Raw genomic sequence first — 23,094 nt, 5'->3', positions numbered from 1 at the left:
AAATCTGGCTAGGGACTGGGTGCAGGTGGGGGTGGGGGCGCCTGCTGCCCAATATATACTGCCTCTGACCAGGTCTGCTCTGCAGCTCTCTCCTGCACTGTCTTTCCTTGCTGCTTTCAGGTAGGGGCATGGAGCTGGAGGCTTTCTTCTGAGATGAGGGGACCCCAGGTTTTGGAGGAGGGTCCTCCAGGAACAGCAAGCTGAGTGCAGGGCAGATCTGGTCACTGAGCACACATGTGCAGGTTTAAACATGTGTACATGTGTCGTGGGGGAGGCTTGTGTTACAGGGAAGATGTCTGTATCTGAGAATATGGGTCCAGAAGGCTTTAGAGGGGTGTGTGTGTGTGTGTGCATGTGTGTGCGTGTGTGTGTGTGCGTGTGTACAGACACAAGTGGTCTGAGTACATGGCCAGCAAGGCTATGGACTTCACTGTTTATGACCCAGAAATGCTGAGCAGGAGATGTGTGCTTTTGATCATGCCCAAGGGCAAGTGGGTTCATTCTGGAGGTGGAGGATGGCAGAGAAGGGTTACTTAGGAAGTGTGTGTGCGTAAAAGCTAGTTCTGCGATGCGTAACTACCCACATGCACACATGTGGGGTGCTTGTGTGCACACCCCAGGGGTCTATACTGCTGCAGTGTATGTACACTCTGCCAAAGGCACTCCTGGGCTTATGGTGTGGGGTCCTGGGTTTCTGGATACTTGACAATGTTCAGTGAGGTGAGGCTCCTTCTACTGGAGCCATATTTATTGTGCGTGGATGTTGTTGAGGCAGAATGGCCCACTGGGAGGGGGTTGTGCCAATGTACAAGAAGGAAGCTTGTGTGTGAGGTGTGTGCACATGCTGCGGGCTTGTGCATGTGTCCGTCGGCTTGTGGATGCCCATGTAACGGGTATCTGTGCCAGGGTGCCCTGAGGGTCTCCCCTCTGAAAGTCCACTGAAACTGACAATGAACCAAGGGTAGGATGGGGGAGACCTGGCTCTGGAGTCACAGACTGGGGTTTGAGTGTGGCTCCACCACTTTGTGTTAGGTGTTCTTAGGCAAGCAAGCCATCACCTTAACCTCCTCCTCTGTACAGTGAGGTGAAGATGGAGGGAGAGAATGTGTACAGAATGTGCTTTTAGGCTGCCAAACCCTGGACAAATGTGACCACTAGTTGCTCCTCAGGCACGTTTCAGTAGAGGGATAGCCATCAACTCTAGGTGAGTTGACAGCAGAAACTGACAGAATGTGGGGAGTGAAGGAAAAAGTACTTGGAAATCAAGGGCGAGGCCAGGACCAGAGAAGCTGCCCACCACGCCCCACCTGTCCTCAGCCGGGGGAGGGTCGTATGCTGAAGGGCAGAGGTGGCTCTGACATAGCCTTCCCCTCCAGGTCCCTGCAAGCCTCAGCTCTTGTCTACTTGTAGACACATCTGAGAAGCCAAGGTAAGGCAAGCAGACGAGGAGTGAGGGAAGATGGGAAGATGGGCATGGCAGTGTCCAAGCTGGGCCATGGTGCTCTCGATTCAACCTCGCCTGCCGCAGAATGTCCTGGCTGCCAGGAACGGGCGTACCTGTGGCTAGTGAGGGAGCCAATGAGGGATGAGGAAGGTCACAGAAACCCAGGACACTCCTACCCCCTCTAGCAGAGCCTCAGGCTGTACAAAGGCTAGTCCCCACCACCACCTTGACAGGTTTGCTACCCTGTTCTTTGGTGAAGGGCTAAGCCCAAGAAACAAGAGACCTTTAGTGAACCTTCCTAACTTCCAAGCATGGTGCTAGGCCTTGGGGCCCCCACTGAAGTGAGCGCCCAGGGAAGGGTGAGGAGGGAGAGCAGGCAGGTGGGGGGTAAACAGCTCCTTCTGCCCACGCAGGTGCAGCCATGGTGGATGCAGATATGTCCTCATTTGGGGCTGCTGCCCCCTTCCTGCGAAAGTCAGAGAAGGAGCGTCTTGAAGCCCAGACCAGGCCTTTTGACCTCAAAAAGGACGTCTTTGTACCTGATGACAAAGAGGAGTTTGTGAAGGCCAAGATTGTGTCTCGAGAAGGTGGCAGAGTCACTGCCGAGACCGAGAATGGCAAGGTGGGTGGTAAGACTGGCATGAGAGACCACCCCGGACAGCCCCACTCCAGGGCAGAGACGGTGCCACTGGGATCCACCACACAGACCTGGGGATGGTCCAATTTTTCCTTCCTTTGGGTAGAGAGTCAACCCTCCATGGTGCTCATTCCCAAGATCCAACCTATCTTCTCTGTGATCCTACTTCCTCTCTCCCGTCTCTGATTATCCTGACTCCTGACGACTATCCCTGCGGATGAGGGAGGCAGGAAAGCTCCAACTGACAGTAGGCTTGGCCTGTGGACTGTTGCAGACCGTGATCGTGAAGGAGGACCAGGTGCTGCAGCAGAACCCGCCCAAGTTCGACAAGATCGAGGACATGGCCATGCTCACCTTCCTGCACGAGCCCGCCGTGCTGTTCAACCTCAAGGAGCGTTACGCTTCCTGGATGATCTACGTGAGTGTGCCCCTGGGACGCCCCTCTGGGTCTCTCCTTCCTGGTCCCTTTCCAGCTCCTGTAGCCAAGACTTCTGCTCCCCGTGCGCAGGGGACTCTCCACCCCGTCCCTTCAGCTTTGGTGCAGTTCTGTCCCCCAGGGCTGGCAGGTCTCAGTCTCGGGCATCCAGAGAGCCTCCACACCCCTCTTCCTCTCCTGGGGTCGTTCTGCCCCTGGGAAAAGCATCCTGGCCACTCACTGCTCCTTTTCCACCCCTAGACCTACTCGGGCCTCTTCTGCGTCACCGTGAACCCCTACAAGTGGCTGCCGGTGTACAACGCAGAGGTGGTGGCCGCCTACAGGGGCAAGAAGAGGAGCGAGGCCCCACCCCACATCTTCTCCATCTCCGACAACGCCTATCAGTACATGCTGACAGGTGAGCCCCAAGTGAAGGATTCTCTGGGGGGCCTATGGGGTGGGTGCACCTTTCTTCCTCTTCCCAAAGGGGTTCAGGCAACTGCGAAATACCTGGAGGGAGGCAGGGAGAGATGGGGGCCAGGCAAGAGCATCCTATGAGGCTCCTAACATTTTTTTCTCATTTTCTCCCCACAGACAGAGAAAACCAGTCCATCCTGATCACGTGAGTGTGGTTCCTACTCCTGGCCCCTCTGAAATCTCCCTGACCCCCAGGGGGAGCCCAGGCCCTCTTCACAGACCCACAGTTATTTTTCCCCCTCCACTGTCAAGCCAGCTCCTCCCTGCTCTCTGGCCCTTCCCTTCTCTTCTGCGCTCTCCCCCCTCCCCCGCTCTAGCTCTCCGCAACTTTCCCTTCCATCTCCTTCACTCACGCTCCGCCCACTCATCACTCATCTACCCGCAAGCCCTTTATCACTGTGTCATCTCCACCTCTTCATTTTCCTTCGTCTTACCCTTCAGAAAGTTTTCCACTCTTCCACCTCTACATACTCTTTCCCAAAACAGACCTTGTCCAGCAAAGATCAGGTTCCACCTGGGGCCTCCCTGGTGGTGCAGGGGCTTGAGCACAGCACTGTGAGGCTGTTCGTGGCCTTTGCAGCGTGGGTTCGATCCCCGGCCAGCCAGGGAGCTACCCACATGGTGCAGCAGACCTCTCCTGACTTGCCTGCTGCTCTCCTCAGCAGTGTGTTTAGGTACATCTGCCTGTTCTGTTCCCCACTCTCTCTGGTGAATCTTCTCACTCTCCCATGACTCTGGGCTGTACTCCACTTTTTAAAACAAAGATCAGGTTCCACCTGCCCAAACCCAGCACCTGCTTTTGACACCCTTTCTGGGCGCCCCCTACCCTATGAATCTCAGAGTGTGGCTGTGTTTGGGAGGCGCGCCGTCTGGAGCTTCCTGCCTCGGGGCTCCCACTGTCCAGTAGGACCCGGCATACTCTCCTGAGTTGAGGCCTGCCGGTCTCAATGGTGCTTGGCCACTGCCTGATCAGCCTGACCATCCCAACAGTGGAGAATCTGGGGCAGGGAAGACGGTCAACACCAAGAGGGTCATCCAGTACTTTGCGGTCATTGCCGCCATCGGGGACCGCAGCAAGAAGGACCAGAACACGGGCAAGGTAGGCTGCTGTCCCCCACGGGCCTGCACCGCCAGCAGAGTGGGGAGGCCTCTCACCTGCCCTCCTCCGTGACCACTCGCAGGGCACCCTGGAGGACCAGATCATCCAGGCAAACCCTGCGCTGGAGGCCTACGCAACGCCAAGACCTTGCGGAACGACAATCCTCCCCGTTTGTGAGTCTTCCTGATCTTCAACTTGGGATTCGGGCTGCTCACAGCATGGCTTCAAATATGAGACTTCCCCAACTAACTATCTCTCTCTTCCATCTCGCCAGGGAAAATTCATTCGAATCCATTTGGTGGGCAACAGGAAAGTTAGCGTCCGCAGACATAGAGACCTGTGAGTGCATGAATCTGCTGGGGTTCAGCCTGGCAAACCCTTGTTTAAACATCTCTCTCTTTCTCTCTTTCTGTTTTTCTGTCTCCCTGTCTCTGCCTCTGTGTCTTCCCTGCCGTCCTGTCGCTCTCTGTGTTTCTCTAGGTCTCTGCTTTCCCTTCCCTGCCCTCTGTGACTGCAGGCCTGAAGACACATGTCCTCTGAGCCATCCTCGGTCTCTTTCCATCTATGTCTCTGCATGTCTCTGTATCCTTCTCTGGGACTTTCCTCCAAGACTATTTCTCTCCTGGGCGCAGTCCATCTCTGAATATGATCTCCATGTGACTGTGAATACGTCTCTCTTTTCCTCTGTCTCCCTCTCCCTCTGCCTCTTGCGTGTTACATTTATCATTCACTTCCTCTCTTTCCTTGTACCTAAATCCAACATTTTTTTCTCTTTCTTCACTCCTATTGTTCACAGACCTTCTGGAAAAATCCAGAGTTATTTCCAGTTGAAAGCAGAGAGAGATTATCACATTTTCTCCAAATCTGTCCTAACAAAAAGCCTGAGCTGCTGGGTGAGTCAGAGCTACCAACCGAGACCAACTATCTCCATGGCAACCCGGTCCCCTCTGCTGGCAGCTGGCTTCTGCTGGCATGTGCTGGCTGTGTGGCACGGCTGGATTCACTTCTACAGGATGTAGGACCAAGTGAAGCCCTGTCATGTGCCCTCCTGCAGGCCGTGAGCCATGCCAGGCAGCCCCAGCGAGAGTCAGGGGGTTGTGCTCTATTCTAACCGCTTCTTCTCCCCCCAGACATGCTGCTCATCACCAACAACCCCTATGATTATGCATTCATCTCCCAAGGAGAGACCACTGTGCCCTCAATTGATGACTCTGAGGAACTCATGGCCACTGATGTAAGTGTGTGAGGACCCAGGGGGTTGAGAGGCGAGGGGATTGGCAGTGAGGGGCAAATGGGACCAGGTCACTGGTGCAGGGGTGGAACTGAGATACTGGCTCCAGCGTCTGCTGTTCAGTGTGGCCTGGCCCTCCCCCGGGGCAGGAATGTGCCCCATGTCCAGAGTGTGCTGGGCTCGGAGTGTGATGAGACAGACTTGGTCAGGATTTGGTGTTCAATCAACCCAGAAAGGATTGAAAGCCACAGGACAGAGAGCAGAGAAACCAAGAAACAAGGCACCACCAAAAGAAGGAGGGCGAAGAGGGTCATGCAGAACATGGGGCTTGGGCAGGCTGTCAGGTACTGAAGACCCAGGCAGGGAAGCAAGTACAGAGCCTGAAAGAGAGGCAACAGGGCAGCTCCAGCGATCTGCTGTGACCCCAATACCGAGGCCGAGGTGGTACATTCCCCACTCTACTTCTTTGTTTTGGAGTCTCCCACTCCCACATCTCAGAGTCCATGGGGATTCAGGGGGCAAGGGTCTCATCTACCTGGGGTATTTCCTTTACTGGGGTTCACCAACACGGAACCTGCCTACAGAATGCCTTTGATGTGCTGGGCTTCACTCCAGAGGAGAAGAGCTCCATTTACAAGCTGACGGGCGCCATCATGCACTTTGGAAACATGAAGTTCAAACAGAAGCAGCGAGAGGAGCAGGCTGAGCCAGACGGCACTGAGGGTGAGTGTCTGGGGAGCAGGGAGGGCCCATCTGCAGAGCAGTCATCCCAGGACCAAATTTTCCCCCTGGCCTTTCCTTCCAGAGGCTGACAAGTCGGCCTACCTCATGGGGCTGAATTCAGCCGACCTGCTCAAGGGCCTGTGCCACCCTCGGGTGAAAGTGGGCAACGAGTACGTCACCAAGGGGCAGAATGTCCAGCAGGTGGGTCACCTTCAGAGGATGAATAGGGGAGGTGGCATGGTGCCATGGGACCATGGAATCCATTCTTCCCAACAACTCTATTCATCTGGGTCTCTCTCCTACCTTCCAGGTGTCATATGCCATCGGGGCACTGGCCAAGTCGGTGTACGAGAAGATGTTCAACTGGATGGTGACGCGGATCAACGCTACCTTGGAGACCAAGCAGCCGCGCCAGTATTTCATAGGAGTCCTGGACATCGCAGGCTTCGAGATCTTTGATGTGAGTCAGGGGCAGCCCCGGCACTGGGGACAACCACTCGCTCTCCTGCACTGGCAGCACCACTGTGGAGGGCCAGCTCCAGGCCAGGCGTGGGGAGGGTGCGGGGTTCAGCGGGGGTTTGAGAGGGTGGTCCCTGTGTCCCAAGAAACTCTCCTTCCCTGCCCTGATCTGGCAGGGGACCAGCCACACCCCTGTGGGCTCAGGCACCCGGCAAGACGGCCCTGACCCTGTCGGCCCCAGACGCCTGCCTGCCTGACCCGCTGTGCCCTCCCACTGCAGTTCAACAGCTTCGAGCAGCTGTGCATCAACTTCACCAACGAGAAGCTGCAGCAGTTCTTCAACCACCACATGTTCGTGCTGGAGCAGGAGGAGTACAAGAAGGAGGGCATCGAGTGGGAGTTCATCGACTTTGGCATGGACCTGCAGGCCTGCATCGACCTCATCGAGAAGGTGCCGCCTCTGCCCTCCTGCCCTCACCCTCCACTCACCCCACGTGAGCCCCCAAACAAAACGGCAACCCCCACCGCTGGGGGACAGCATCTGGATGACAGAAGGAACCCGAGTCCTACTTTCCCTAACCCTGAACCCTGCACTGTCCCAGCACCCAGACTGGGTGGCACCTGGGAGAGCCAAGATCCCAGGGACTTGAGGGTGGACATGTGGGGGACGGCCACCTCCACTGTGGCCTCCATACCAGTGTCCTCAGTGGCCCTGGTTTGCCCAGCCAAGGAGCAGGAGGTTGGGGCGGGGGTTGTAAGAGTGCACCTGCTTTCAACCCCAACATCCCGGGCATCTGGATGATGGGTGGCTTGTAAAGCACCATAGCACCCACTTTCGCAGACTTCCACAAAAGTCCCTCTCAAGTCAAACCAAGTCTTCCACCTTGGGAAGGCTTGAACAGGGGCCTGTCAGGGCTGAGCCAGGCATCTTCATCCCCGAAGATGAAGGGGCTGCTCCCTCAGCAAGCATTGACCCTAGTGCAGGATGCGGCACCACCCGCACTGAGCATGCTCAGTGATGCCTTCCCTACCCTCAGCCCATGGGCATCATGTCCATCCTGGAGGAGGAGTGCATGTTCCCCAAGGCGACTGACATGACCTTCAAGGCCAAGCTGTATGACAACCACCTGGGCAAGTCCAACAACTTCCAGAAGCCTCGCAATGTCAAGGGGAAGCAGGAAGCCCACTTCTCCCTGGTGCACTATGCTGGCACCGTGGACTACAACATCCTGGGTTGGCTGCAGAAGAACAAAGACCCACTCAACGAGACAGTGGTGGGCCTATACCAGAAGTCCTCCCTCAAGCTGCTTAGCAACCTGTTTGCCAACTATGCTGGAGCCGATGCACGTAAGTTGAGTGAATAAGGAGTGGGGTTTCTTTCGCGATTCTCAGGCAGGTCAGTTGCTCCGGTTCACCTGCATGTCAGCATGTGCCCCACTGTTTACAGGCTAAGGGGATGGAGTTGGGTGGAGAAGCTGAGGCTCCCACCACGAAGACCCCCAAATGGGGGCCAAGTCCAGCAAGGATGTGAAGAGAAGGTGATTCCTGCCCCTTCCCTCACCTCCTCACACACCCACTCATGCTCCTTTTCTTGGCCTCCTTCCACAGCTCTCGACAAGGGCAAAGGCAAAGCCAAGAAAGGCTCATCCTTTCAGACGGTGTCAGCTCTGCACAGGGTGAGCGCGGCCCCAGCCCTGCCTGCCTCTCCCTGCCTTGTCGGTCCCTGACTCCTCTCTGTTCTCTGTCTTCGCTTTCTGCTCTTTGTCTTCTCTCCTCACCTGCCGCCTCTTCTCTTACTCCTCTCCCGCCTCTCCTTGCTCCCTCCTGCTCTCTCTCCTCCTCCATGTGTCTCTCCCCCTCCCTGCATGTCTCTGCTTCAGCTCTTTCTTTCCTTGCCTCCCCTGCCTCTTTTTCCAACTTCTTTTCCATGCACTTTCTCATTTTTCCCTCTTGTTTTTTGGGGCCACAGGAAAATCTGAACAAGTTGATGACCAATTTGCGCTCCACACACCCCCACTTTGTGCGTTGCATCATTCCCAATGAGACAAAGTCACCAGGTGAGCCCCAGAACTGGGCCCGACCTCTGTGGGATACACACCGCCCAGTGACAGGAACTTCTATACCATGTCCCTCGTCTCCGTCACTGTGGTTTCCAAATCACATTCTCATCCTCACACTCTCCAAAAGGCCTCACAGAGGCCCCCACGGTCCCCAGCACTGCCTTACATTTGGAACACATAACTCAGGCTAAAGTGCAGAGCTCCTCGGCGGGCGTCGCCTTGGCACTCCCCACACCCCAGCAACACAAATGAAGGCTGTTTAGTCCTTTTTGAAGGATGAGGAGATAGAGGCTTAGGGGTCTGGGTTCAGGGTCCTGCCCTGCTTGGATGAACTTTGGGACTTTAACCAAGCCCATTAACCCCTCTGAACTCCATTTGGTTTCTAGAAATTGAGGTTTATCTGTCCTGGCTAAAGATTGGTAATTCCTTATATATAATAAGGAATGTGAAAGCGTTTTGTTTACTCTGCAATGTTTGACTGAAAAACCACAAAACAGGACTATTGCTAACTGCCTTGTAAGGGGACCAGCTGAAAAGTGGCAGAGCCAGGATCAGAACACAGAACTTTTGGCTCCAGTCCAGTGCTCTGCCCACACACTCCTCTGCCCTTCCCTCCTGTGCAGGGGTGATGGACAACCCCCTGGTCATGCACCAGCTGCGCTGCAACGGCGTGCTCGAGGGCATCCGCATCTGCAGAAAGGGCTTCCCCAACCGCATCCTCTATGGGGACTTCCGGCAGAGGTGGGGACAGGGCCCTGGGGCTGGGGGTGGGGGGCTGTTGGGTGGGGCAGGGAGTGTTCAGGTGGTCCTGAGTTCTATGGGCAGAGCAGGTGAGCACAGAGACTCTGGGCCCCTCCCTCCCCAGGTACCGCATCCTGAACCCAGCGGCCATCCCCGAGGGCCAGTTCATTGACAGCAGGAAAGGGGCGGAGAAGCTGCTGGGCTCCCTGGACATTGACCACAACCAGTACAAGTTCGGCCACACCAAGGTGAGGAAAGGGAGGAGACAAGCTGATGAAATCCTTGACACCTCACCTGCTGGCTCCTTTCCTTTTACCAATCACCCCTGAAAATCTCTGAACCTCCCATGAAATATCCAGCTTCAGCTTCCATAAGAGAATCCCCCTCGTCTTTCCTCTTTCCCTGCCTTCCCCATCCTACTTATGCCCACACACCCTCGCCCACAGGTGTTCTTCAAGGCGGGGCTGCTGGGGCTGCTGGAGGAGATGCGGGATGAGAGGCTGAGCCGGATCATCACCCGCATCCAGGCCCAGGCCCGGGGCGTGCTTTCCAGAATGGAGTTCAAGAAGCTGCTGGAACGCAGGTGAGAGATCTTAAAGGATATTCCCAGCCTCTGAGGCCCCGGCTGGCTCAAGGGAAGCATCAGAGAAAGAGCTCACAGGTGCCCACACAAGGAGAGGCTCCTATGGACACAGTGAGTCTTGTTAGGTTGGAACACAGGGATGATGAAGGAATGTGACATTACTCAGGATGGGAAGAGGGGGTGAAGGGTTCCTCACTACCCCTTCTCATTGCACCCCTGCAGAGACTCCCTGCTGGTGATCCAGTGGAACATTCGGGCCTTCATGGGGGTCAAGAACTGGCCCTGGATGAAGCTCTACTTCAAGATCAAGCCACTGCTGAAGAGCGCAGAGACAGAGAAGGAGATGGCCAACATGAAGGAGGAGTTTGGGCGCATCAAAGAGGCACTGGAGAAGTCGGAGGCTCGGCGCAAGGAGCTGGAGGAGAAGATGGTGTCCCTGCTGCAGGAGAAGAACGACCTCCAGCTGCAAGTGCAGGCGGTGAGGCCACAGGACCACTGTTGGCTCCTCCACCCTGCTCTGCCTCCATCTCTCTAGCACCCTGCCCTTCCCACCCAGGGCTCACCATTTGTCCCCTCAGAAGCAGAGGCTTCTAGAATAAACACTCCCACAGACCTCCAAAGAGGTCCCTTGAGAGAAGAAAAGGGAAGTGGCGGGAAAAGAAAAGAATTCTTAAAATGCAAGTTTTCCAGCCTGGAGCCATGGCTTAATAATTTTGTGAGCTTGGGAAAACCATGTGCTATCTTTGAATGTCAATGTCCTCAGCTCTAGACAGGGAATAAAGTTGCCCATCTCACTAGGCTGCAAATGTGTGCAGTGCTGGCATTGGCAAGTGTAGTTTCCTTCCTGCAATGAAGGAGACCAAAGATCAAGAGACTTCTGGTTCCCTTCCTCCCTGCTCCCCTCTCCCATGCTCCCATCAGGTTACCCTAAAACTCTTCTCCTCACCACCTTCTGAGGTTCTGCCAAATGGGGTTATCCTGGGCTCTCAGAGCGCCTCCTCCTCTCTCCTCCTGCCAAAGCAAGGGCCCTGCCCACAGAACAGCCTCCCCTCTGTGCCTTGCCCTCAGGAGCAAGACAACTTGGCTGATGCGGAGGAGCGCTGTGACCAGCTGATCAAGAACAAGATCCAGCTGGAGGCCAAGGTGAAGGAGATGACCGAGAGGATGGAGGACGAGGAGGAGATGAATGCCGAGCTCACTGCCAAGAAGCGCAAGCTGGAAGACGAGTGCTCTGAGCTCAAAAGGGATATCGATGACCTGGAGCTGACGCTGGCCAAGGTGGAGAAGGAGAAGCACGCAACAGAGAACAAGGTGAGGACTAAACCTGTGGCTCCAGCCCAGGGCTTTTTAGGATCCCCAGACAGCTCTGGCCTGGCCACTTGTAGTAATATGATCCTGGACACTGGGTATCTGTAGAGGTATCTCCAGCTCAGTGACCTCTGATCCAAATGGCATGGGGTTCCCATTCGGCAGGTGAAGAACCTGACAGAGGAGATGGCTGGGCTAGATGAGATTATCGCCAAGTTAACTAAGGAGAAGAAGGCTCTGCAAGAGGCACACCAGCAGGCCCTGGATGACCTCCAGGCTGAGGAGGACAAGGTCAACACCTTGACCAAATCTAAGGTCAAGCTGGAGCAGCAGGTGGACGACGTGAGTAGAATGTCACAGACCTAGGTATACTATGTCCACCTGGCTTGAATGTGCACACACCTGTGTGCTTGGGGGGTGGGCAGGGTTTGAGAGGGCTCCCTGATACCTTCCTTGAAGGGAGATGAGGAACACAAAAGAAGAAGCATTATCAGTGCTCGATTCTGTGTTATATATCCCAATTCACTGACAAGATTGGTGATCGCCAGGGGTTTCCTTATTTCAACTTAGATTCAAACCTATCAGTCTCTACCTTGAAGTTCAGGCAGGATTTAGAGTTTTCTCCAAAGAACATGATATATTTCTTTGGGAACTTTGTGAGATTCTCAAAGAGGATCCTTGGATTCCTAATATTTTAGGCAGGATCTAGTCTTCAGTGATCATTGTTCTCCCCTTTGGTCCTTTGTGCTTTTTTCTATTTGCACATTTATCATTCAGGCATCTGGCTCAGTCATAGGACTGTGAGCTGCTTGTAGGCAGAAACTTGGATTTACTCAGTTTTATGTGTGCAGTGGCTGGCATGGGGTCTGGAACCTAGCAGGAACTTAGAGGATGCAGAATGAATGAATGTAGCCTGAAGGGTTCATCCCACAGGCATTCATTTGATCACTTCTCAAACAGTTACTGAGCATAACTACATGGTGGGCACTCACAGTCCCTGGTGACGCTTGGCCCACTATGAGGAAGGCTTCCCAAGTCCTGGACATTTTCCAAGATTCCCTAAACCCTAGAGTAACTGAGTGTCCAAGTCACCAAATCAGGATACCTGGCCTTACCGGGCATGCTGGTAACTTCTCCCCACCAGCTGGAGGGGTCCCTGGAGCAGGAGAAGAAGGTGCGCATGGACCTGGAGCGAGCAAAGCGGAAGCTGGAGGGTGACCTGAAGCTGACCCAGGAGAGCATCATGGACCTGGAGAATGACAAGCAGCAGCTGGATGAACGATTGAAAAAGTAGCGTGTTCCCCTGGCTGACACATTTTCTCCCTCCCCGTCTAGCAGCCTATTGTGCCTATGGCAAGACAAACCCCAGATATCCTCCTCAGAGGCGACAGCCTCGGGCAGCCTCCACAAGTGGATGCAAACAAGTGGGCTCCAGGAAGAGGGCTTTCCTCCCTCCTGGACAGGCACTCCAGGCCCAGCAGGCCTTGCTGGCCAAGAGGCCAACTTGGATCCTGCAGCCCTTTCTTCCATTGGGCACTCAGAAGGTGGAAAATAACAGCTCAATCCTGCCTTTAAAGACCAGTTGCTTAATGCAGAGGATGGCTCCACACAAAAGCCTCCCAGAAAAGTCCCTTTCAGGAGTCACAGAGAAAAATGAGCCAGCACCGTGCCCATGCAGGGCAGGGGTTCAGGCATTTCTCTGTTCTAAAAAGTGTGGTTCCAATTCTTATTGCAAATCCTTCCAAAATACATAGATCCATGGCCCAGATGTGCTAAATAGTGACCTCATGGACATATTTGGAAAATATGGGTCTTTTGGTGCTTTAGGGTCAAGACTTTGAAAGGTTCTGAAAATCACTGCCATCAAACACTTCTTAGGCAGTGTCTGCCCAGGACCCTTCACACTTCCTTGAGCACAGTATTTGCTGAATGATTGAACAATCATATGATCCTATTTGACCCTCAAGCCACCTTTTAAGGATAGTACTTTTATAGCCTCACTTTGCCAAAGGCCAAACTAAATCTTGAAAAGGTTATCCAAAATTGCCCAGGGTAACAGAACTAAAGGCCATCAGAGCTAAAGGGGCCTTTGAAAAGATGGAGCCCAACACCCTCATCCTACAGGTGAGGAAGCAAGAACCAAAAAGGGACAGTCCCACAGAGCCCCCCAGTCCTCGCCCCTCGCCCCCCAGCCCTGCCCATTACATTTCCTGATGGACTTCGGTCTGCAGCGGTCACCTCCAGGGGCCCGCATCAGCCCTAGAGCAGTTTATCTGATGAAATTCTGCTCTTCACTTGTTTTATTACCATTTCGCACCCCTGGGTGACCCTCCGGAAGGCCAACCAGCCCCCCTGCCTTGCCCTCCTTCTTCTCCGCAGGAAGGACTTTGAGTTGAATGCCCTCAATGTGAGAATTGAGGATGAGCAGGCCCTGGGCGGTCAGCTGCAAAAGAAGCTCAAAGAGCTTCAGGTGAGGTCAGGGGATGCCCACGGTGGGCACTGGAGTCCCTAGACAGTTCTGAGCTTCCCAGACGCCTCCTTCAGGCTGTCCTCTCCCTGGCGTTGCAGGCACTTGTATGTGTCCATGAAGGGAGGCACTGAGCTGGCACAGTTCCCTCCTGGGGCACCCCTAGGGGTGCTGAGTTATCCAAGGGTGACATAGAAAGAAACCTTGAAAAGGCCAACAGGTCTGGGGGCAGATTCTGGTTTCCTGTTTCAGCTCTGGTTTAGCCAGTGACTGAGCCATGCCTGATCTCTGGTCTGCACCCCATTTCTTGTATGCATAAATAAATAAATCTTAAAAAAAAAAAAAAAAAGGATGTATCATGTTCTGGCCTAAAGGAAGTCTAACTTGGCTGTCCAGACCATCTGCTCCAGACTTGCTGTTTCAGACAGACCAGGAGCCTCTAGAGCCCTGTCCTGGGAATGGGCCCCCAGGCTCCCCCCTCCCCCCTGCAGGGCAACCAGGCCTGAGCTCTCTGGTCCTGAGGCCCCAAGGGCAGTGAGGCTGGGCCTGAGCTCCCATATCCCGTGTCCGCCAGGCGCGCATTGAGGAACTGGAGGAGGAGCTGGAGGCCGAGCGCGCAGCCAGGGCCAAGGTGGAGAAGCTGCGCTCAGACCTGTCCCGGGAGCTGGAGGAGATCAGCGAGCGGCTGGAGGAGGCCGGCGGGGCCACGGCCGTGCAGGTGGAGATGAACAAGAAGCGCGAGGCCGAGTTCCAGAAGATGCGGCGGGACCTGGAGGAGGCCACGCTGCAGCACGAGGCCACTGCCGCCGCCCTGCGCAAGAAGCACGCCGACAGCGTGGCCGAGCTGGGCGAGCAGATCGACAACCTGCAGAGGGTGAAGCAGAAGCTGGAGAAGGAGAAGAGCGAGTTCAAGCTGGAGCTGGACGACGTCACCTCCAACATGGAGCAGATCATCAAGGCCAAGGTGGGGGCTGCTGGCCTCTCCTCTCCCCCTCTACTTCATGTTCATGTCGCCTTTCTCCTTACATGGTTCATTTCCCACTTCCCTTCTGCTGGTTTCTGCGCTCCCCTCCTTTCTTCCACACCATCCCTCTTCTCCTTTCACTGTACCCCTTGCGCAGATTTCAGTCCCAATACCATCGTGTGACTCCCCTTCCTCCCCCAGGCTAACGTGGAGAAGATGTGTCGGACCCTGGAAGACCAGATGAACGAGCACCGGAGCAAGGCCGAGGAGACCCAGCGATCCGTGACCGACCTCACCAGCCAGCGGGCCAAGCTGCAAACTGAGAATGGTGAGCCTGAAACTGGTGTCCATGGGCCCACCCCATCTCCCCTGACTTCCTGAGGCACAGGCATGCAAGCATGCGCACACATCTCTCCAGAGGATGAGGCCTGAGGCTGGGGAGAGGCTAGGGGTAGAGAGTTGTTTGACCTTCCAGTCAGACACCATCTGAGAGTGCCCTGGTGCCTCTCCAGGTGAGCTGTCCCGGCAGCTGGACGAGAAGGAGGCGCTGATCTCCCAGCTGACCCGAGGCAAGCTCACCTACACCCAGCAGCTGGAGGACCTCAAGAGGCAGATGGAGGAGGAGGTTAAGGTAAGGCCTAGACTCAGGCCTCGACTCCCAGGCAGGAAGCATACCATCTGGCCTTGCACCCACATCCCTTGCTTTCCCAAGAATGAGGCTTGCTGCCTAACCATCGTTCTTTCAGTTTCCCAAAGGAATAATCACATGCCTTTAAATCTATTTAAATCTATCTCCCAAGTCAAAGTCCTCTGTCTCTCTGCTACCATACTAGAGGGGAGGGTGGGGGCACAGAGGGCACAGGGTAAAGATGCCCGGGTCAGGGGAAATAAACAAGGGAGGAGCGATAGGCCCTTGGTTGGGTGTAGGTGTGGGAAGTAGAAATTGTGCAGTGGGTCCCGGGATTAGCAGGGCAGTCTGAAAACTAGAGATGGAAACTTAACTGGGACATATTCCCAGCACTTTGCTGGACTCATGAAAAGGGGGAAAGAATATGACTTTAAAATCCTAGGCTCAAATCCTAACCAGCCTCTTAGAGGTTGGTAGTGATGAGAAAATCACCTAAGCTCGCTGAGGTGAGACCTGGGGCTGCATTATGGAGAAAGCTGAGCCCACCTTGGTGCCCCTCTCCCCAGGCGAAGAACGCCCTGGCCCACGCCCTGCAGTCGGCCCGGCACGACTGTGACCTGCTGCGGGAGCAGTACGAGGAGGAGACAGAGGCCAAGGCCGAGCTGCAGCGTGTCCTGTCCAAGGCCAACTCGGAGGTGGCCCAGTGGAGGACCAAGTATGAGACGGACGCCATCCAGAGGACCGAGGAGTTGGAGGAGGCCAAGTGAGTCATGGCCACCACCTCTGGCTAGGGCCCCTTCGTGCTGGCCACAGCCCTGCTGGAGCCTCAGTAGACAGCACAGTGGATGGGCCTGAGCTGGGGTTATGACCACACAGGAGGACCCTGCCGCCGCCCTCCTTCTCCTCTCAGGCAAGCTTTTTGCTCGAATTATGTTTCTGATCCGAATATAAGACGAACAAAAGGTTTGCCTGAGGGCAGAGAGCTTCCACCTGGGGCAGGGCTCTGGGAGCTAGGGTGGTACAGAGGCCCATGAGTCCTCCATGTTTGCAGCCTAGAAGCTGCCCAGGCTCAGGAGACCCTCCTGGGAGCTGTGGGTCATCAACCCTGTCCCTGGCACCCTCTACCTGATGGTTATCAGTCCTGGGGTCTAACCTTAGACTTTTCTAACAATATGAATGTGAATCAAGAAGAATGAGAAAAATGAGTCTTCTGGGTTTTCCAAGCTCGTTTTCCAGAAGACTCATGTTTCACCTTATCCAAACCAACACCTTCCTCCCCACCCTCTCCCACCCCCACTGCCCTGGGCAGGAAGAAGCTGGCCCAGCGGCTGCAGGATGCCGAGGAGGCCGTGGAGGCCGTCAACGCCAAGTGCTCGTCCCTGGAGAAGACCAAGCACCGGCTGCAGAACGAGATCGAGGACCTGATGGTGGACGTGGAGCGCTCCAACGCCGCCGCTGCCGCCCTGGACAAGAAGCAGAGGAACTTCGACAAGGTGGGGCTGGGTGGGGGCCGCAGGGTCGCCTCCTTGGAGGCAGGGCCCAGGTGAGGGACCCGGGCAGCCCCAGCAGGTGGGAGTGCCCTGGGGCCGGGCCTCCCCCTGAGCCTGGTCCCCACAGATCCTGGCCGAGTGGAAGCAGAAGTACGAGGAGTCGCAATCAGAGCTGGAGTCCTCGCAGAAGGAGGCGCGTTCTCTCAGCACCGAGCTCTTCAAGCTCAAAAACGCCTACGAGGAGTCCCTGGAGCACCTGGAGACCTTCAAGCGGGAGAACAAGAACCTTCAGGGTGCACTGGGGCCCGGGAACCAGGGAGGGGCTGGGGGCAGCTTCGATGGGGTGCCCCCTATAGAGGCAGCCCCCTCACTGAGTCGCCTCCCCCTCCCCCAGAGGAGATCTCCGACCTGACTGAGCAGTTGGGTTCCAGTGGGAAGAATGTGCATGAGCTGGAGAAGGTCCGCAAGCAGCTGGAGGCCGAGAAGCTGGAGCTGCAGTCAGCCCTGGAGGAGGCGGAGGTGAGTGTGTGTTCAGGGGCTGGGCATGGCGGTGAGGAAGCTGAGCTTTAGGCTCAGGTCTCTCCTCTCCTTTTGCCTGTTTTGTTCACTGTTCATCCTCAAAGCTGCAACACAGCTTGGCACATAGCAGCACTCAACAAATATTTGTGGAATGACTCAATGAATGGGTCCTTCCATTCCCTCCATATAAACATTTTACCTTCTGCATCTTAGATTATATTTTCTTGTTTCTACTCCCCTCCCCTTTCCCACCTCTGCTTCCCTCCGGGGGGTTTTTAACATTCTGTGCCTGATTGCCTGTTTCCTTGGCAACATCTTTCTCTTCATTTTCCTCTTTGTCTTCATGGCTTGCTTTTCTCTGTGAGGACCTGAATCACTCTTTTAAAACCTGGGGTGTTTTTCCCTTTTAAATTCTCTTTTCTTCTTCCTCCTGTTTCTTTTATTGAACCACTTACACTGTTCTTGAATTCACATTGTGTGTAGCCACAATTCGTGGACACCCTGGCCCTGGCCCTCTACCCTGACCATCTACCTCGGACCCCCTGTCCCCGCTGCCCCACACCCAGGCCTCCCTGGAGCACGAGGAAGGCAAGATCCTCCGCGCCCAGCTGGAGTTCAACCAGATCAAGGCCGAGATCGAGCGCAAACTGGCAGAGAAGGACGAGGAGATGGAGCAGGCCAAGCGCAACCACCTGCGGATGGTGGACTCGCTGCAGACCTCCCTGGACGCAGAGACGCGCAGCCGCAACGAGGCCCTGCGGGTGAAGAAGAAGATGGAGGGTGACCTCAACGAGATGGAGATCCAGCTCAGCCAGGCCAACCGGACGGCCTCGGAGGCCCAGAAGCAAGTCAAGAGCCTCCAGAGCTTGCTGAAGGTACATGAAGATTCTCGGAAGCAGGAAGTCCCCTCACTCAGAGGCAGGAATGGCTTCCACATGGTCAAGTTGGTGGTGGTATCCCATCATGGCTCCAATCCCACCTGCCTCCTGGGCCATTGCAGAGATACCCATGGGCCCCCCCAAGAGCCGCCCAAATAGACTCCACTAGCATCCACTTGGGCATAACAGCTTTCTAATGGGCCCATCATGGGCTCATGCTCATCCTCCTGCTGACCTGCAGGACACCCAGATCCAGCTGGATGACGCCATCCATGCCAATGACGACTTGAAGGAGAACATCGCCATCGTGGAGCGGCGTAACACCCTGCTGCAGGCCGAGCTGGAAGAGCTGCGGGCCGTGGTGGAGCAGACCGAGCGCTCTCGCAAGCTGGCCGAGCAGGAGCTGATCGAGACCAGCGAGCGGGTGCAGCTGCTGCATTCCCAGGTGAGCGTCTCCCCTGGGTGTTCCCGGAGGGAATGGCAGGTGAGGCTTGGGAGCCCCTCGTGGATGCTAGTACCTCTCGTGTTCTACCTGCTCCACCCCTCAGAACACCAGCCTCATCAACCAGAAGAAGAAGATGGAGTCAGATGTGACCCAGCTGCAGTCAGAAGTGGAGGAGGCCGTGCAGGAGTGCAGGAATGCCGAGGAGAAGGCCAAGAAGGCCATCACGGATGTGAGTCTCTGCACCCCCGCCCGCCCATTCCAGGCCGGCGTCTCCTTGGGCTGAGCACCGAGTGTCCGAGGACTCAGCCAGCTGTGCGTCACCCCTATGCTGCCCACAGGCCGCCATGATGGCGGAGGAGTTGAAGAAGGAGCAGGACACCAGCGCCCACCTGGAGCGCATGAAGAAGAACATGGAGCAGACCATCAAGGACCTGCAGCACCGGCTGGATGAGGCCGAGCAGATCGCCCTCAAGGGTGGCAAGAAGCAGCTGCAGAAGCTGGAGGCCCGAGTGCGGGACCTGGAGAATGAGCTGGAGGCTGAGCAGAAGCACAATGCGGAATCGGTCAAGGGCATGAGGAAGAGTGAGCGTCGCATCAAGGAGCTGACCTACCAGGTGCGGGTGGGCAGCTGCTCTGGGGCCTGGCCCTCTGCATCATGGCTTGGGTCACAGCCACCCTGGAGGAATGAAGTGTTCTGTCTTAGCCTCTTCCAGGGTGAGGAGCAAGAGAGCCCTCATTGTATCTGCCTACCCTGTTGTACCCTGAGGGTGGCCTGGCTTAGCAGCCAGTCTCTGATCCTCCTAATCTGTGAACTCCATCTCAGCTTTCACCCTCAGCCTGTCTCTTGGGGACACTCCAGACAGACCTCACCCAGCAAAGATTACCAGAAAGTCCATATGTAGCCACACTTTGACTTGGTACCATCACCACCAAAATACTCCAAAGTCTTTAGGCAAATCTCAGAACTTTTTGGGTACCCAGGGAGATGTGAACTTTCATATTCCACAGTGTTTTCTAGAATCAGACTCAATTCAGTTTTGTTTCTTTTCCCATCCAGAAAATCACCATCCCTCTATGCATACTTGTCCTTAATGTAGATCAATTCTGTCATTTCCTTGCAGCCCAGAAAATCGCACCCAACCTGCAGGCTAGAGTTGTTTCCAGCACATGCTGGATTTTAGAATGGGAATTGGGGAGGAGGTCATCCTCCATGGGGATGCAGGACCCCAAATAATTCTGTTCCCCAGAACAGTGAACACACAATTTTGTGCAGTTTCAGAAGTCCCATCAGCCCCCTGGATTCTTTCCTCTATAAATCATTTAAAATATTCACACCTTTTTTTGGTAAGAAATTATAAGAACTTGTGTCTTCTAACGATCAGAAAGTAGAATTGGGCCAGCCTACATTCAGGTAGAGATAATAAATGTGGAGAGGGGGCACAGCTCCCAGAGGGGGCTGTGCTTGCTCACTCCTAACCACCCTGAACCCCAGACAGAGGAGGACAGGAAGAACCTGCTGCGGCTGCAGGACCTGGTGGACAAGCTGCAACTGAAGGTCAAGGCCTACAAGCGCCAGGCTGAGGAGGCGGTGAGGGACCCTTTGGGGACTAAACCTGGAGGAGGGGCACAGGGGAGCCAGGCCCCCAGACCAGGAGTCTGGGAGGTTGAGAATCTGACCCCCCACCCCCTGGCCCCGCAGGAGGAGCAGGCCAACACCAACCTGTCCAAGTTCCGCAAGGTGCAGCACGAGCTGGATGAGGCGGAGGAGCGGGCGGACATCGCCGAGTCCCAGGTCAACAAGCTGCGGGCCAAGAGCCGTGACATTGGCGCCAAGGTGGGTCCGTCCCGCCTGGGCCTCGCTAGTCGGCCCATGCAGCGTCCCCCCTCACACATCAGAATCCCTCTTTCCCCTGCTTTACACCAGGATGCCTCCTTTTTGTTCATCTCCCACGACTGAACTACAGAGCCCCAGAGGGCGAGTTTACTCAGCCCTCCATGATTTCTAGCATTCTTTCAGCTCCACTCTCAATGGTTTTGTGAGCCCCAGACCTAGGGTGGTCAGCAACCCTAGAAGGGCCTCCCCGGTGGCACAGCGGTTGAGCGCTGGGTTGCAAAGCTGCCAGTGGCCTCTGCGGCGCCAGTTCGATCCCCTGCTGTTCCCCGGCCACCGGAGGAGGGTCCCACATGGCGGAGGAGGGTCCCACATGGCGCGCGGACCTCTCCTGCCGCCCGCTGCTCCCCTCAGCAGTGTACTTCAGTCCTTCTGCCTGCTCTGCTCCCCGCTCTGGCTCTGGTGCTTCTGACTGTACCCAGTGCTTGTATAAACAAACAAACAAAGAAATAAATAAATAAACAAATAAACATGCCTCTATTAAAAAAAAAAAAAAGAAACCCTAGAAGACCCCAATTCCTACATATCTACTACGCCCCGATTTCCCCCAACTTCTCGTCTCTACTTCTCTTCTATCTGGTCTTGACCTACAACCATGTAAGTCTGACCCAAAATGAACATCCCAGAGGGCCCCAGGCAGCTTCCCTCTGGCTGAGCCAGCCCTACCCTCCACACAATACTTAGGACACGTCTCCTACCACCACGGGCCTTCCATGGGCCACACAGTGGGCCCCTGCCTCCCTTTGTTTCCTGTGCCCACCCCTGCCAAAGCCCACCTCTCCAGAGCTGACCTGGACTTTGTTTCCTTTCAAAAGGGTTTGAATGAGGAGTAGCTTCGCCATGCAGCCTTGACCAGCCCAGCTCAGAAGACACCAGTGACACTCTCACACCTGCAGCCCAGAGAGCAGCTCCTTTGGAGGAAGCAGAATAAAGCAATTTTCCTTGAAGCTGAGATCCAGCCTCTTCTTCACTGCCTGCCAGCCACTTGGGAGGCAGACTCAGGGGGAGAGGAGGGCGGGACATGGCGGGTGGTGGGGGAGGGTAGAGCTGAGGTTGGGAAGTAGGACTCCAGAAGGACCAGAGCAGTTTCAAAGACCAGCCTTAGGAGACCCTCTAGAGTACTTACAAGCTCAGAGCACTCCCCGGCGCAGCACTGGCCCTTGTGCCCCCTTCACTTCCTCCTGGCCACGTGACACTTCTCCTCCCATCACTTCCTTGGAGACACTCAGGGTTGAAGATGCAGGGAAACCCTAAGGCCGGTCTAGAGCACCCAAGCCCATCTGCTGTGAACCGGCATCCCAGCTTTGACCAACACTGCTCCCCCAAAAGTTTACAACAGGCTGAATTGTGGGAGGAATGTGAGGGTACTAACTAATGCCCTTTCTGAGTCCTCTGAGGTATGACCCCCTTGGGAAGGTGGAGTTAAGGAGCCAAGACCTGGTCTGAAATGGGTGATTGAGAGGGTACCCACTGGCCTTGCAGACACAGCTACCACTGTTCCCTATAGACCCAGAGGCCAGCACCCCAACTTTACTACAACCAGGAGAACTGTACCTGGCCCAGTTCCCTCCTTTATCTCATTTCTTCCCACTCTAAGTTCTGTTTCCAAGCTGCTCCTGTTCTGGGTTTGCCAGAAGATGTGGGCTCTTGGCGCCACTGTAGCAGACCATGTCAAGGGGTGCCAGGTAGAGGAGGGACCAGGGGGAGACATGTGAGCAGGACTCTGGGAGGGCAGGGGAAGAGTCACTGGAGGCCTGGGAAGTGGAGGAAGGAACAAGCCCCATCATCTAAACCAGCCAGCACCCCTTGCCACACACAGTCTCTAGGCCACTCTGAGCTCCACTTGCAGAAGCCAGAGCCAGGCCTTACCCCAGGGAGGAGGCAGAACTAGTATTAGAGAGGGCAGGGTGGGGGGAAGAGGGAAGGTAAAAGGCAAGACCTGAGGAGGGTGGTCATGGAGAGAGAGGGAGAGAGATCAAGAAGTTGGGGGTCAGCATGACCAGGGAAACCCACAAAGATGAGGAAAAGAGAAAGATGCAAAACCCCCCACCTCTCTCCTCACACCCTTTTCCATTCCCCACTCTCAGACCACTTCGCTTCTTAGGGAAGGGCTTGGAGGACAGTGAGGAGATACAGAGAAAAGAAAAGGACACACTTGCAAAGGGAGATGCAGGAGGCAGCAGAGCAGACGGGAGAGCCAAGCTCTGGATGCTGCGAGAAGGCAGGCAGACAGCAGCGTGAGGGTGGGAGAGATGTGAGCTTGGACAGAGAAGGCGGAAGAGCTGGAGGGCGATTCTGGGCGAAGGAAAGAATCCTGGGTCACCTTCAGATTCGAGGAAAACCAGGAAAGCCGAGGAATAGTGAGACTAGACATGGAACAAGATGCGGAGGCAGAGCTGAGACAGGCAAGAGCGAGCAGGGGCCAGGCTTAGAGGAGCCAGACCCTGGGATGGCAGAAGAATGGTGCCAGGGAGAATGGGGGGCCTGCCCCGACTTTGAGACGGGGAGCCAGGCAGAGGGAGGTCAGACAGAGACAGACAGAGGTACAGGAAGCCAGACAAGAGAGAGGTTGACCCAGCCTCCTGGTCCCCTCACCTGTGGCAGGAATCTCCTAGGTGCCCCCACACTTCGGGAC

At 55.5% G+C, this 23,094-nt stretch overlaps 1 protein-coding gene across 1 annotated transcript; it reads left to right on the top strand.

The window, feature by feature from the left end:
• Positions 1-1,865: 1,865 nt before the first annotated feature.
• On the top strand, positions 1,866-21,341 carry LOC311175510 (myosin-7-like; the record flags this gene model as incomplete). Its single annotated transcript, XM_084240407.1, is given in 43 exon segments — positions 1,866-2,066; positions 2,356-2,499; positions 2,758-2,914; positions 3,091-3,118; positions 3,964-4,072; positions 4,155-4,203; positions 4,206-4,232; positions 4,235-4,245; positions 4,347-4,367; positions 4,369-4,411; positions 4,869-4,889; positions 4,892-4,927; positions 4,930-4,965; positions 5,203-5,306; positions 5,888-6,026; positions 6,109-6,227; positions 6,337-6,486; positions 6,766-6,936; positions 7,523-7,832; positions 8,094-8,161; positions 8,455-8,542; positions 9,169-9,286; positions 9,411-9,534; positions 9,733-9,869; positions 10,092-10,347; positions 10,938-11,180; positions 11,343-11,519; positions 12,322-12,467; positions 13,557-13,647; positions 14,219-14,608; positions 14,810-14,936; positions 15,121-15,239; positions 15,803-15,999; positions 16,546-16,729; positions 16,854-17,019; positions 17,121-17,245; positions 17,812-18,120; positions 18,365-18,568; positions 18,672-18,797; positions 18,907-19,182; positions 20,061-20,156; positions 20,268-20,402; positions 21,275-21,341. Coding segments are annotated over 43 exon segments (5,796 nt in total). The 3' UTR covers positions 21,293-21,341.
• Positions 21,342-23,094: the final 1,753 nt, after the last annotated feature.

The sequence above is a fragment of the Talpa europaea genome (assembly GCF_964194135.1).
Source record: "Talpa europaea genome assembly, chromosome: 8".
NCBI lineage: Eukaryota > Metazoa > Chordata > Mammalia > Eulipotyphla > Talpidae > Talpa > Talpa europaea.
Note: the sequence above shows the minus strand (reverse complement) of the source record. Positions and strands in the feature narration are given on the sequence as shown.